General features: G+C 34.4%; 1 protein-coding gene across 1 annotated transcript in view; it reads right to left on the bottom strand.

The window, feature by feature from the left end:
- LOC144450237 (muscle calcium channel subunit alpha-1-like) overlaps positions 1–16,355 on the bottom strand; it is a 158,774-nt gene that overhangs the window by 45,877 nt on the left and 96,542 nt on the right. Inside the window, exons 7-20 of the mRNA XM_078140868.1 lie at positions 14,125–14,306; positions 13,181–13,284; positions 12,661–12,776; positions 12,166–12,222; positions 10,514–10,537; positions 9,319–9,354; positions 7,090–7,183; positions 6,458–6,618; positions 5,504–5,729; positions 4,642–4,852; positions 3,456–3,576; positions 2,216–2,459; positions 1,277–1,310; positions 413–470 (exon numbers count right to left, since the gene is read on the bottom strand). Of these exons, the coding sequence (XP_077996994.1) occupies positions 413–470; positions 1,277–1,310; positions 2,216–2,459; positions 3,456–3,576; positions 4,642–4,852; positions 5,504–5,729; positions 6,458–6,618; positions 7,090–7,183; positions 9,319–9,354; positions 10,514–10,537; positions 12,166–12,222; positions 12,661–12,776; positions 13,181–13,284; positions 14,125–14,306 (1,668 nt within the window). The remainder of the gene's footprint in view (positions 1–412; positions 471–1,276; positions 1,311–2,215; positions 2,460–3,455; positions 3,577–4,641; positions 4,853–5,503; positions 5,730–6,457; positions 6,619–7,089; positions 7,184–9,318; positions 9,355–10,513; positions 10,538–12,165; positions 12,223–12,660; positions 12,777–13,180; positions 13,285–14,124; positions 14,307–16,355) is intronic.

Below are 16,355 nucleotides of genomic sequence, written 5' to 3'. Positions count from 1 at the left end.
GTTTAGGTCTTTGTGAAAGAATTGTTCATTTATTTGAAGTATAGAATTGACTCTGATGAGTTTCTGAAATACTCATGTTTATCAGGTTAGATATAAATGATAGAAATGTTACATCTTTCAACCTCAAGAGGGCAGGCTTCACTATACTGGGACATCTTTCCCACTTCCCTTGTGGTACCTGTATTCAGTAACATACATAACATGTAGTAGTATATTTTCATGAGTTTGTTTGTTGCTCTTTGGTTGACCAATCAGAAACTGCCATATAGACATTACTTCTTCGTGATTGGTCAGACAGTGAAACAAAAAAAACCAAGAGGGTATCGGGAAGAGTCATGGCAACAGACAAAATTTCTTGACAAATCAATTTGAAAAGAGTAGAATTGTAAATGTTATTTTTAAATCTCCTTACCTGGTACGGTGTGTGAGGCTTTTCTACCATCTACTTCTTCACCCTCCTCCACATTTAACTGTCAGAAAATTATTTTAAAAAATTCCTTATAAAAGAAATGTGAGGCTAGAATACAAGCAAGTAAATAATTTTACACTACACAGAAGATGAAATCCAAATTAAGAAAAAGGTTGACAACTAGATACAATCAAGGTTGTGTTGGCGATTTTTTTTCAAACTACAGTCTATGCAACATCATACATGTAATTGGAAACCGTCATTTTTCTCCCTTTGAAGTACACCACTAAGTGAATTCCTGGGTGTCTATTCGTTAAAGTCTGTGGTAATTAACTGCATTCAGTGTAACTGCAACATAACTAATCAAGGTTTTAATACCAGAAACAGTTCGTGTTTTCTTACGACAACCAAAACAATGCTTGAGGCATCACCAAATAAAGCACCTGTGAGTGTTACCGCTAGACTCTGGTAATATAGCCTTTGGTTTACTAAGATAGACACAAACTAAAACTATTGTCGCAACATGTTGATACAACAGTGATCAGCTATTGAATGGACATTGGTTTAATTATAGTCTCAGTAGGGAGGCGTCACAGAGTTTTATTGACAGAGTTTCATGACCCTTGCTGCAGTGTACTGTTTTGGGACTTCCAATGTTTACACTATGTTGATCACAGGATGATTAGAATCACACAACAAAGGAACCGCTATCACTCACTTCTGTAATCTACCACACTGAAGAGCAATAGATTTAGTTTGCATCTATCTTAGTAAACAGAGTATAAATTACAACATGCTATGTATGCATTTTCTGTTCAAAGGCATGCTAAACTTTGACCTGTGTTTGATATCATTAATAGGTCTTACCTTAGTTTCTACAGTACCTAAATCATCTTCAGGCCTATAATACATATATTACAATTCAGTTAGCAAGAAATTTGATTAAAAAAGACAGAATAACAGTGTTGATGAGAACAATGAAGTTTCACCTTTATGAGAGGTTTAATTACAATCAGTCACTCAATCTCACACACAATAAAGTCAGTTTCAAGTTTCACAAATATCCAGATTACTAGACCAACACTAAATGCAGCCCAACATAGCTGCACTAGATGTAACTGAAACAGTTTTGTAAGATATAATGACTTATTCATAATATCGTACACCCTCTTTGAACAGTATTGAATCACCTGTGAATAAACATATTTGTGTAGCTGTACACAGTGTTGTACAATAAATTCAATGAAATTGATGTTTGGGTCTACACCCTAAACTCCAGTTACAACTAGTGAAGCTTTAAATGTAAATCTCACTTTTGTACTTGATAATCTGTGATGAACACTTTATTTTGACCTATTTATCCTTCTTTAAAGTTCCTCGGAGTCACATACATTATGGTAATAACTATCAAAATCTATACATATTATATCACAAGATTTCATCCTCTGCTATGTACGAGGATTCACAAACCTATAAAGCTGATCAAACAACAGTAAAAGTTTCAACACTTTAAAGGGTACACCACTCAAGGAAATAGAGACATTTTCGTAAACTATGGGTTCTGGAGAATCATTTCATGATTTTACATCACCTACAATTACTTGCAATCTCAGAGAAACATCAAGTTGATATTGTGCCTTAATAATGTATCTTTGCGGTTGGCCATTGCATGGGAGTCAGCAGAAATAATTATTCAAGGTTGAACAATGAATATTCATGACTCCTAAGTGCTTATTCCCACATCTCTCATAGTTTATGAAAATTTCCTGGAGTGGCCCTTCCCCCTTTAAATACTTCAATCTTTACCTTTTGCCATCTCGGTGGTTCATTTGTGGACTACCCTGTGTTTTGTTGCCAATAGCTTTTCTACCTCTATTAATTCCTGGTGGATCTACACCTGGTGGTAATTTATCTTCTTTGCCAGACCTTGATCTCCGTATTGATTTCTTCCTCTCCTTTTCCTCTTCTTGTTCCTTCTCTAAGGCAGTCAGGCTTTCTGCATCGGCAAGATTGTCAACGGCGATAGCCAAGAAGACATTCAGTAAAATATCTGGTTTAATCGAATCAAGGAAATTCTTAACAACAGTATAATATATATTATACAACCCACAACATAGTCTATAGTCTGTCAGGTACGCTGTGACAAGGGCGCCCTCACCCATTGGTCAACCCCTCCCACAGGACGATGGTGAGGGTGGAATGGCACGACGTTATCTTACAGTCTACAAAGTCTACTCAATAATTAGAGATATTATTCCCAAAAAAATTTTCTTCATTTAGCTGGGAAAAATATGAGTGACCTAGACGAGTTGTGACAAATCCTTCATTCACGAGGAATTCCCGGAAAAATGTAACAGTATACTGTAATTATACATTGCACAAGTCAAGTTATTGTCTTTGAACAGAAAATATGGATTATACATGTACACCCTTGTCATTTTATGTCATGACAGCCCTTGTTTACATTACTGCTACTTTGGGTCTTGAAATATATGTCAAAACATTTCAAATCACCATATGATTATATTCCCTGATTTTTCATACATTATGCTTGAAAAGGTATAATTATATTATTCCTTAATATTTTTCTTCATTCAGCTAGAAAATACTTATGACCTAAGAATTTGTTACTACTCATTTTGCAACCTTGTAGTAACAAGGCCCCTTAGGTCACTCATATTGAATGAAGACAAATATTTGGCAATAATATCGAATTATGAAACTGCAGTATACTAAATTTTCTCATTAGGAATCTATTCTTGCTATTTTCGCAAGTGTGTTTTTTCAATAAATAATTTGTGTTTACTCGTTTTGCAACATGTAGTAATAAGGGCCCTTAGGTCACTCATATTTTCCTCACCTGAATCAAGACAAATATTTGGGAATGATATCTAATTATGAAATTGCAGTCTACTAAATTTGATCATTAGGAATTTATTCTTGCTATTTTCGCAAGTGTGTTTTTTCCATAATAATCTAACAACTCACAAAAGTGGCATCTTATGACCTAAATATTTGATATGATTTGTAATGTTGAAAAGGATACAATTACCACAAATAAATAAGATGATAAAATAAATACTGGCCATAATGCCAGGTGAGTTGACTCCACCATAGGCTTGTATCCCATCATACATCACTTCATTCCAATCTTCACCAGTTAAAACCTGATATACACAAAACAAACAAAATTATTCTCGGTATTAAAATGTTTTCGTGATAATAAATCAGTTAAAAAATTACACAAAATCTGAACAGATCTATATGAAGTCATAGGGTGTACATTACAAAAGAGGTCATTGACCTCTTTTGGCTTGCATTATCAAAAAATGTCGTTGACCTCATTTTGCACGCATTAAGGTTGACAAAATTCAACTGTATGTGTACGTATTATCGTGGTGTATCTTTCTTTTTTTTTGCAAAGCCTTGATTTTAGTTCAGATTCCTGTCATTTCAGCTGTTGTGCTTTTTTCAGTGTAAAGTTCTAATATTTTTAAAATGGTGATGAAATGACGAATGGTGCACAAAGATGAGTTGGTAAAACTCACTCACACTCTAACGTTGGAATCATGAAATGCAGGTAATTGAGTATAAAGATTTAGGAGCCTCACTTTCACAAGAAATAATATTGTACATGTTTGACTGCATGTTACATTCCTTTTGACTGTGCTAGTGGGGTATTGGCTCCTGTGCAATATGAGATATGGTACATACATGTTTAACTGCAAATTGGGTATGAGTTTCATTGTCATAAACTGGAGCCAAGAATTTTCAAAGCAAATGGTAATTTTCTGTGTGATTGTGCAAATACGATATCGGTTGCTTAGCAACAAACTGAGATCATGATTTTCACTTCGAAAGAAATGGTAGGTTGCATGTCTGACTACAAAGACGGTATTACCGGTATATGTACTGAGATAGTGCTTATGCCAATAACCTCACTTTCACTCTGAATGGTCTTCTTTTTTTTTATTGTGCAAGTTGGGTATTGGCTGCATCATGATGAGTGTAATAGCCTCACTTTCGCTCAAAATGGTAATCTCCTGTTTAATTATTTAAGTAGGGTATTTAGTAGTCTAGCTGCTAGACCTCAGGCTTTCTTCTGATGGATATGAGGGTGGAACATCCATTTGGGCTATCACCCTCACTAGCAACCTTTGGTCACCTTCACACTGAGCAGAATGCCCAAATGGGTTTAGCAGCAAGAATTAGGTATTTAGTTACGTACTTACCTGGAATACTGTTAGTAAGGACTGCCAGAAGTTATCAAAATTACTCCTGGGCTTGTACTCAGTTTTGTTGAAGTTGAATCTGCCACCAAACACTTGCATTCCCAGCAAAGCAAATATCAAAATGAAGAGGAAAAGAAGCAACAACAAACTAGCGATGGATCGGAGTGAGTTTAACAATGAGGCAACAAGATTACGTAGTGATGCCCAGTACCTGAAATAGACAACACATAGGGGTAGTTAGTTTGAAGTGGATTATTGGAACTTTGCAAAAAAAGGCAATGACAGGTATTTCTGTAAAAAGTAACAAAATTTGTTTTTATGGAAACTCGTAACAACAAAATGGAAGAAGACATAGCTTCCAATAGAAAGTATGTATAAATGTAATACAGTGCACTGCAGGTTACCTTTCACTATAGCTCTCTGTTTGCTACACCCACACAGAAACCAATAAGAAACTGGCACATTCTACACCAAGATTGCAGGATCTCAATTTCCTGCTAAATTTAGTCTGAATGAAATCAACCAATTGAACATACTGCAACTAAGTGTAGACATACAGGCGCAATTGATTTTATGTCTACATTTGATGTCTACATAGTGGCACATTAGTTCATTTCATTTAGACCAAAAAAAAATAGCAAGAAACTGTATTCATTCAATCTTGCTATCTTAAAGTGTAGCATGCACAGTTTCTCTATTATTGGTCTGTGTGTGTGTGTGTGTGTGTGGTGGTTGTGTATCAAACACAGTCAGTGAACATTAACCTGCAATGTGCTGTATGTACAATGTACCTGGTTGCCTTGGAAACCTAAAGGAGTGTACGCAGTGCAAGACACTGAATATATAAATAGGAGTGACCTACCTTGTTGCTTTGAAAACCCGAAGAAGGCGTACACAACGCAAGACACTGATACCAATGGGAGGGATAAGAGCTGCATAGATGAGCACCATTTCGAGAAGACTACTGCAGACTACAAAGCAGTCAAATCGGTTGAAAAGAGATACAAAATAGCCATTCAGACCTAAACTGTACATTTTGAGTAACATTTCTATGGTGAATATCACTACAAAGCACAGGTTGGCATAATCTGAAATAGAAAAGAAAAACAAATGTTTCAAAAAGTTATTTGATGAATAAATCTTAAAGATTGTAAATCTTATTTTAAAAATTGTATAATTTGATAAGTCCACATAAGACATATTAATAAACAATAATAGAATAACATAACATACACAACACAACACAACATAAAATAACATAATATAACATAACATAACATAACACAACACAACACAACACACCATTTATAACACACAAAATAGCATAACAGCATAGCATAACATAGCATAACAGCATAACATAACATAACATAACACAGCATAACAGCATAACATAACATAACATAGCATAACAGCATAGCATAACATAACAGCTTAGCATAACATAACATAGCATAACAGCATAGCATAACATAACAACATAGCATTACATAACATAGCATACACAACACAACACATCACTTATAACATACACAACATAGCATAACATAGCACAACAGCATAGCATAACATAACCTAGCATAGCATAATATAGCATAACATAACATAGCGCAACATGACAACATAACATAACAAAACATAGCATTCATCAATTAGAAGCATGTACAATGTAGATTCATCTATACAGGTCATTTGGACATGATAACTTGAGATGCTACTAACTCTTTGACTTTTGAAAGATAATCTGAAAAAGTATGACTGTGTAAAGTTGCTTTGACATAGTATTACTTCATTTAAGGATCATGTTGGTACTTACTTTGAAAGCTGGCCAACCATGGGCCTTGGTCGTAATGTTCTGATGCTAGTGTACACGTATTTAGAAAAACCATGACTATAACTATCCAGTAGAGAGCTTGAGATTTAACGGCTTGTCGACACATTCGCCGACATCTTCTGTTCATTCTTCTGATTTGTTTCCTGTAATCAACAAGACAGAAAATCAACACACCGTTTAAAAGCTCATTTCAGATTAAGACTAAAATCAACAGGTGTGAAAAACAGATTTCTGGTAGCCTTATAGAAAAAGTTAGTCCAGAACAAATGAGAATGTAAAATGTTTTAATATGGTACCACTGATAAAGTTGCACTGATGCAAGAATTAACCTGGGACTGAATCGTGGGACTTTACAAATTGCATGACCATACATATACATGTATATTTTTAATACTCTTCATACCAGGCAAGATTTACAACATCACTCTCTCTCCTTTGGAACTGGGGTTCTGAAATTTTCAGGACACCACACAAATGCACAAGATGTACCTACATGCATGTGCTAAACTGAGGTTCAGTAGTGCTATATGTCTGTCCGGTCATCCATCTGTCCCTCCATCCATCTGTCTGTGTAACCAACTTAAAGTTAAAAAACCACTGTCAAAAATTCCTACCTTTTCTTTTCAAACCATGACTGTTGTTGAATTTCACCACTACCAAGTTCTTCTGTTTTTTCTGACGAATCTGTTTCACTCATTGGCTTAGGAACTGCATAATTACAGGCAAGAAAGTAAATGTAAAATGGCCAAGTTAGTAAGTGATACATACATGTGACATTACAACAAACTGTTGAACTACAAAAAATATGGACACTACAAGATTGAGGCCATACACAATTGTACAAAATATATGAAGTGAAACTCTGTAGATATGTGTAAAATATCTAGCTAATACAGTAAAAAAAAATGGTCATTTGTTGCCACGGTGATACGAGGAAAAAACATGCACATACTGCTGAAAGGTGAAGAGAAGAAAACGATCATTAAAGTACCAGGGTGGTGGTTTTTTTAGTGTTTGAAGTGGATATATTTTGTATTTTACATCATCACACAAGTATAACCTACAAAGAGAGTTGAACAGAAGATATGTGTTCAAACATTGTTGTACTGTGTCGCAATATGTACTACAACTATGTAACTGTGGCTACACGTATAATTCCATTATAATTTAGTTGGTGCATTGAGTAAGACAAGATGGTGTCACTGTGCAATTTGTAAATTAAGTCCACATGTAGTTTACATTTGAGGATGTGCTGTGATAAGACGTGAAGTCTTTGAGGTGCTATGGTTGAAATTACTTCTTGTTATAATTTACATCATTTAATGTGTAAGATTATATGTATGCTTTTCTGTGTTGTTGCAAGACAAATTTCCCCGTGAGGGATAATAAAGTAATAATAATAATAATAATAATAATAATAATAATAATAATAATCATTTTGTTTCTATTTTATAGTTAAAAACACACTGATAAACATTTATATCTTACATGAACATGTGTGTATTTATGTCATTTATATTACATGTCTTGTTTGTGACTACACATATGTACTTTTAGTTTACATACATACATACATACATACATACATACATACATACATACATACATACATACATACATTGTACATTATGGTGATAAACAGTTGATTGACTTAAACTTGAGTTATGTTAACAGTTTGATAAACAACACTGTAAAATGATTTGACTAATTCAAAAAGATGATGAAACAAAATGATGGTCTTACATAATTCGATATTGTTTAATTATACATAAGTAGGTTTAAATGATGTTTAGACACAGTCATAATACATACATTAGACTACATTTAACAGGAAAGAACGCACAACAGCGACGCCAACAAATTGATATAATTTAACAGCATTGTAATACAGCTTATACATGTTATGAATTACTTTGTTGTCATGGTTACACTTTAAGCATCTTTTTTGTTATATCATATATTATAAATAAGTAAGATGCTTTTGCGCATGTGGTTCTCTTCAGCTGGTCAATGCCTAGTAGTAGTTGTAGTAGTTGTAGTAGTCTGCTAAATGGAGGAAAGGGTCAAATTGGACTTTTGTTAACATCTCTTTACAGTGTTCATTTACTCCTTTCAAATGATTGAAACAACATTCACTTACAGAGAAACATTTTTTTCATTTTTGGATCTTTTTTTTGGTGCTAAAACTTTTGGATCTTTTCTTCTTCTTTTTTTTTTTGCCGCTAAAAAATTTCAGGTTTATGGAAACTGTTACTAGAGTAATGCAAGTCAACGTTAACTCATCTTTTCATTGTATGAATTGTAAAATTTCCATTAGTTTCATAATTGTGACTACATTTTTTTTTGTTTCTTTTTCAATTTGACAAAAAAGAGTCAATTTTAGTTACATTTTTGTTCAAGTAGATTGATTTGACCAACTTGACCACCATCCTCCTATGAGCAACATGAAAAATGGACTAGTATGAATGTGTAATGTACAGTGTAAATGGTATACATACACAAAATGTTACGTACCATGAAGGTGAGTAATGATACAATGAATGCACAAATACAACATTTGTTACAGATGACAAGTCTTTACATAACAATTACATCTAATCTAATCTAATCTACCGGTAATCTAATCTAATCTAATCTACGACAATACAATCTATCTACTACAATGCATAGTGTCAGACAAGAGACCCAGGAACACCTGAGACTCTATGCTGAGACCTGCAACGTAAGCGGACAGCCCATTACACAAATAACAAATGCCGCAATGCATAGGTTGGGGGGGGAAAGCACAGGAAGGTGTATGGTATGCCACTACATCTATGCACTGTCTTGGTGTGCTTTCCTACCTTTTGTTGTAAGTGTACCAAACCTTTTCCAAAGAACTGAAAGCGTGGCAAGAGAAGAGCAAATAGGCAGATTTTTATGGTGTTGTTAGCAATTGTAACACTATGATCAACTAAGATCTGTAACTATATATACATGGTAGGATCTAACCAACATTTGTACAACACAGAGCTGCAAAACAGTATTTACATGTACATAGCTAGTTTTCAAAAAAGAACTTTTTAAATACTTTACATTGAAGCTGACATTATTTCATTGTTTACCTCAAATCTACGGATCCTGAAAACACCTACGTAGGTGTGAAAACTAGTCAGTATATTCAAACTATTTTTGTACAGGTTGTTTAAAATTTACAAAGTTGTCAGCACCATCTAAAGTTCTTTCAGAAAAATAGTGAATAAAGACAGAATATGAGCAAGTACCAACATATATAAAAACTATAGACAACATTAGACAATTGTTAATACTGGTTAGTGATTGGTTCACACTTTGAGTTCGTGAAAGGTGAATTAATTTGATTAATACATAAATTCCTTGGAATGTAATACATATTAATGCTTGGATTTGAACATCCATGCCAGCATGGTATAATACATGTACTCTGATGATAAAAGAGTACATGCTGGACTCAATAAGTCTGTCTTGGTATTTTACACTGCAAATTCATATGTACCTGTGTTTACTGATTAAGACTGATCATGATACATTTTTGGATGAGGCAATGATACACGGAATGAAAATGTAATATGTTGTACATGTACATGAAGAGCTAGCTTGCCAAATATGGTTGGAATGGGCATGGTTTACCTTTCACTTTTTACCAAAGGACTAGAATAAGGTGAACAAATATCAGGGAGTCATCTGATATGACTCAAGAGATCATTTCCCAGAAGTCTCTGTAATACTGGATATAACTGCATACTCTTTTAGCCTTCAAAAACTCTAACAAACATAAATTGTTCTCATGCCTCTGTTTGTACACTACAATTTGGGCTTGTTTCAACTGGCCAAAAAAAAATTATTTTCTCTGATTTGATAATAATACCAAGAACTGCTTATATGTACTCAGTCCAGCTTAAAACATACTGAGGGAGACAATAAGTTGTTAGAGATGTATCAGTCAGGTGATATAATATAAGTGGGGGTAATGTTTGACAGGTATGTGGCGTTAAATGTACATTGTAGATAGGATCATACCAACTGTGTTGTATACTTGAATACCTAGGTAGAGAAATAGCAAAGTGAAAAGTGCATGTGATGAGAAACCTGGGATTGTAATCCTATCTCCAGTATCAATTAAAGTTAATTCTGTAATATGTTATATCAGTAACATGTTTGTATATTGGTAGAGTATAATATAAGTTGCACAGGGGGATTTAATGCTGAAATAGCAGATATGTCAATTATATTAATCTCAGCTCAAGTAAGAATTATTTCAATTTAAGAATTCTTTAATGGGCACATTCCTTATCTGGATCAGCATGCCATAGGTGGGTCCGAGATACCTGGTTTACAATATATATATCCTTGTGTTTGGGATCAGGATACATGGGTTGCCAAGAGGAAAAATCTCCTTATTTTACGTTTGGAACTTACAACATATGGGCCTATGGTGTGGGCAGGATAGGGTTATCTTGAAAGAGGGAAATAATCGATCAATATGTGGTGTTTGGTATGAATGGGAAATGTTTGCCAAGAGGGAAGACAATCTTCATATCTTGAGTTTGGAACTAGCATAATACAAGTTCTTGGTGAGCAATGGATCCCAATAACTGGTATGCTGTCATTGAATGCCTGGTTGGTCAAGAAGACATATTCCCAGAACCATGAAAACATACTGCTGTAACTGGTACATGGATCTGATGATCTGGATACATGGTAGGTAACAAGTGTATTTGGTCAAACTGTCTGTTTAGCCGATCAGATATGATCCATAGTACTACTGTAGCTATAGCAAGTACATGATCTGGACAGGATCAGAATACATGGTAGAATAAATTCAAGACAACAAGTGTTTGTTATCAGAATCTCTGTTTTGCAAAGAGACGTGATCCGATAGTTAGTATATAATCTGGACAGCATCGGGATACATGGTAAAGTAAGTTCAAGAATCAAGTGTACATTGATCAGAATAACTGTTTGGTCAAAAAGACATGCTCCTCATACCTATAGCTATAGCTATAGCTAGTACATGATCTGGACAGGATCCAAAAACATGGCAGGATATGTTCAACACATTGTGTACAGTGAAGAAGAATATATTATTTGAAAGACAACATGATAGATGTCCCTAATGTATGGCTTGGGCAGGATCAAGGCACAGGATGCATTTTAGGCAAGTGAACAGGAAGAAAGACTTAGTCTAGGATTGAGGCATATGGTTGTGCTCAAGAAAGGACACAGGTACCCAGAACACATTGTAGTCAGAATAAACTGGTTTATTTGGTGGACACAACCACAGTATCATGATAGTGGGTATATTTGTTGAACCAGTATTTGGTGGGGAAAAGAATCAAACCATAAGTTTGATGTATCAGACAGGAGCAGATAACACCTGGTATATAAAAATGTGTTAAGAATACACGGTATATAGTATGAATTTAGATGAACAATTCAAATGGATACTCGATGTCTTGCATCAGTAGATTCCCTTATTCACAAATAGTTATATTTTGAAAAGTCACCTGTGACAAGCAAAGTGTTGCATGTCGATGTAGTCACAATAAAAAAATGAAACAAGATTGATTGACATTCCTGGCTGTGACTAAAGACACATGACAAATGGTTGACTGGTATAATAATAGATTAATGAAATGATTACAGCAGAAGGACAGAGACGGACTGCTTACCATGTTTTGGGGGAGCACCTGCTTCGGGTTCACTTTCATTATCAGGGTCTAGATCTTCTATAATGTTAAAAACATTTATATGCAATATTGCAAGTTATACACTACATTACTTGAACAAGAATAATGACAAGATATCATCGCCAATATAAACCGAAGAAGAGCAATTGACACTTGTAGATATTCACTAAACATTGTAACTGAATACTAAGGAAAACTCTGAATGAAATTCCTCTTTGGAACTCGATCATCACTCAATTATCAACATTAGGTACATGATACAGTCATGAAAGTTCTTCTTCAAAGACCCTTCCACAGTTTTATCTGGCTGGTGAATTGAAAGGTTCATATGTTTTAGCTTGACTACCAAATAACAGCTGCAAATGTTCTGAAGAATACATTAAAGGTGGTGGAATTGTAAACTATTAAAAGACACTTGAAATGCAGACATCATGTCATTGTAATTGGAATGCAGAATACAGGCGTGGGTTCATTTACCTGCTTGTGTTATCCAATCTAAATAACCTTTGAGGTCTTCTTCAATTTGTTGTTTTTCTCTAAGTTTTTGGAAGTCACCTCTTGCTTTGGCTTTTTCTCTTTCCTTAGAAAACTCTCTGGAGAGGGTAAATAGAACAATATCAATAAAGCTTGCTGTTCTTTGCAATTGTTGTTTCACAATTGATAAAATAGTACTAATGCCGGAAATCCATACTGGTATATCAACTAATATTAATTCTCAACATCCTCACACAAAACGTAAATTGATTTGAAGCTGATTCTACTGTTTCATCAAAAACACCCCATCATTAGCATTCTATTGTGGTGGGGGGGGGGAAACAACTCGGTGAATGATTCAGGTGTATCAATGCAATGCAATCTACCATACCATACGATTCATGACAGATAAGCTAACAAGTTCCCTACTTATTGTATATTTAATAAATAACCTTCAAATTAATTATCCACAACAACAATTAATTTTAAAAAAATTAAAGTTTGATTATCAAAATTGACTTACCCACTAAGTACACCCAAAACGAGGTTAAGTACAAAAAATGAGCCAACAATAATAAGACTAACAAAGTAAATCCATGGCCATTCGTTGCCTACTGCATCATTAATCTGAAATAACAGGTAAAAGTTAACATACAGTATAACTCAGACTAGCCAGGGTGAACGTGTCTGAACAAAATATATATGTGGAATTTATAGTACCCAGTTGCCTGTTTGAATGATTACTATCACATTGTGCATCTGCATCAGTAGTTTTATGGTAGTTGTTTGAGAATCCCAAGACATTACTTGCTAGGCTTCCATGGTGTGGGACCTCCAAAGTACATGTACATAATGACTGAGGCACTTCAAACATTTCATAAATCATGTGCTACATACAGATGCAACCCACATTGATTGACATCCAAAAACTCCAAGACTAATTAAGTTGTTTTTCTGAAAAATGTCAACATAGCTTCTTCTCAATTTGTTAATTTTGTTGTTGTATCAAAATGGTTTATCAAAACATGTCTATTATACATTTATTGCCTGGCTATGAGGGAACTATGGTAGCAAACGTCTGTTACACGAGGGCTATTATGCAACAACTGAGGCTGAAAGCTACATAACAGCATGAGGGGGTAATATGACATCTGCTAGTGCCCAAATAAGGCCAGGTGATAAGTGCTTTATAACACACCACATTCTCAGGCACCTATTCTTTCTATAGTCAAAGCAAATCCTAAATAAGACTTCTGTGCTATGTGAATATTGCCCTAGAGAAAACAGAATGTGAATAGTGCCCCTATATGCAAATTGAGGTCACTATAATAGTCCATACCATGTGGTACAAGCTAAGCCAATCCCTGAAGGCTATATTATATTAACACAGTGTGTTATAATAAATGCTGCAATGGTATAAAACAACATGCAATCTGATATCAAAAACAAAGTTTGAGTAATACTTACATCATACAATACATTAGTCCAGCCTTCCATTGTTATACATTGGAATACTGTTAACATTGCTAAGCCAAAATTGTCAAAATTTGTAATGCCTTCATTTGGGCCCTCCCATGGTTGTCTACAGATATATTTTGGTGGGCACTTATATCCCTTACCACAAGGGTGGGCTTGCTCTGTGATTCTTCCTGCAAAAAAGCAAATATTCAAAATTGTGTGCATGAATATTAAACAAATTACTTTACATTTGTGGCAAGTGTAGAACACAATCTGATGAAAATTTGATGTAGTGTAAACAGCATGATTTATTTTTGGCCGTTACGTTTACGATTGTTTGTTCTTTGTTTAGCGCTCATTACATACAACTGACACAATACCATAGGTTTTCCCCAAACTCAATCTCATACTTACAAATAGCCATGCACAATCCATCTTACAACATAACACTCAACGTTCAAAATTGAAAGAAAGAGAACTACCAAACTATAATGATAAACATCGCTGTCTGTGCTCTGTGCTCAAGCTCTTTTTTCACAGAGTGCTGTGAAGAATTGCACCCATATGTTTTGGGGCTTTACATGTCTTTGATTGGTTGATAGAATATTCACGCAGCACTCTCACGTGGCTTGAGAAAACCTATGGTATTGTGTCAGAAGTACAAACAAAAGAACGAACAACAATAAATGAAAGAGCTAAAAAGAATTGTGCTGAGTACACTACATCGGATATTAATCAGATTGATGTACATCAGTGGATATTTGCAGTCAATGATACATATAAAGTATAAGTTAGGGGGTTTAACACTATCTATCCAAACCCTTAACATTAACCTAACTCTCTAGGTTTGTCCCAAATATGTACCAATGGTACAGTGAATCCATTATTCTACATCCATAACAATTAACTGCTTGTTTTGAATGTCTAATAACATATTAAGCTCTTCTAAAAAAAAAAAAAAATGACAGCAATCTAAATTAATATGTGAAGCCTGGATTTAGGTTTGGGTTCACATGGCCTGCTTACAGCCATTGGCTCACTTTTAGCATTTGCATTCTCAACACGTACACCGGGGAATCTCTACATATGATCTTTGATATCCACTTGCTAACATCTCAAATATTAATTGGAAATATTGTGTGTGCATGTTTTGAACAATGGCTTTTACTGTAAACCATAGTACAACTTCAAGTTACTTATTACATATAGTCTATCAAATAATGTTATGCAGTAATATCTGTTGTTCAATCAGTTTTCACGTAACTTTACCCTATGAATATGTAATGAGTAGCATGAATTGTACAATGAATAGGCAAAGTTATTGAATTTGAACTGAGCCTGAAAACGTGGATTTATATACTCTGGTCATTCTATGTCACAACAACTCACATCTACATGTACATCATTGGTTCTGCTGTGTTCAAACTGTGAGTCATAAAATTCAAAGATTCACCATTATTTTTCCTGATTTTTGAAAAATTATGCTTGAGGAGGTATATTTATATTATTCCCAATATTTATTTTCATTAATAGCTGGAAAATACTTGTGACGGAAGACGTTTGTCACTACTCATCTATCGACTCAAAGTGACAAGACCCCTTAGGTCACTCATATTTTCCTTGGCTGAACGAAGAAAAATATTGGGGAATGGTATATTTCTGTATAGCTTTCTTTATTGTCTATAAATACATGACATATTCTATAAAATATTACAAGACGTGGCAAATGTCACGTTTCTCTTTTCACGACTAATTTTGCTTGTAATGCTTGTATCACGTATCTTGCATGTGCTTCGAATGCTGATTTACAACTTAATGTGGATGTGGTGAAAACCTGTTAGCACTTTAGAACCATTTAGCATTGGTGATGACAAGAATGAAGTGATTTAGCAACATTAAAGTGGCCATATGGATGACAGACAGGTATTTATTTTGGATTCTTACTTCATGAAATAACTTTACAAGGTTTTCCTATTCGAAAAGAAAAACTATGTGAAACGGCATAGACCAAGTCCTAGCTTGTAAACACAATAACTTGCAAGAAGCTAACAAACAAAAGTGAGCAAAAGGTTTGTTATTGTATGTACAATGACAAACATTTTATACATGTTTTAATTTTTTTTTGCAATTCATTGATCCACAAACAAGGACCTAGTATATATGTTGTATCACAATGTTTTATCAAGTTGGAAAACTTCGTAGAGTTGCTTTTATATGATTAAAAAAAAAATACCAAATTC

This window comes from Glandiceps talaboti, chromosome 1 (assembly GCF_964340395.1).
Source record: "Glandiceps talaboti chromosome 1, keGlaTala1.1, whole genome shotgun sequence".
In the NCBI taxonomy this organism is placed as follows: Eukaryota; Metazoa; Hemichordata; class Enteropneusta; family Spengelidae; genus Glandiceps; species Glandiceps talaboti.
Note: the sequence above shows the minus strand (reverse complement) of the source record. Positions and strands in the feature narration are given on the sequence as shown.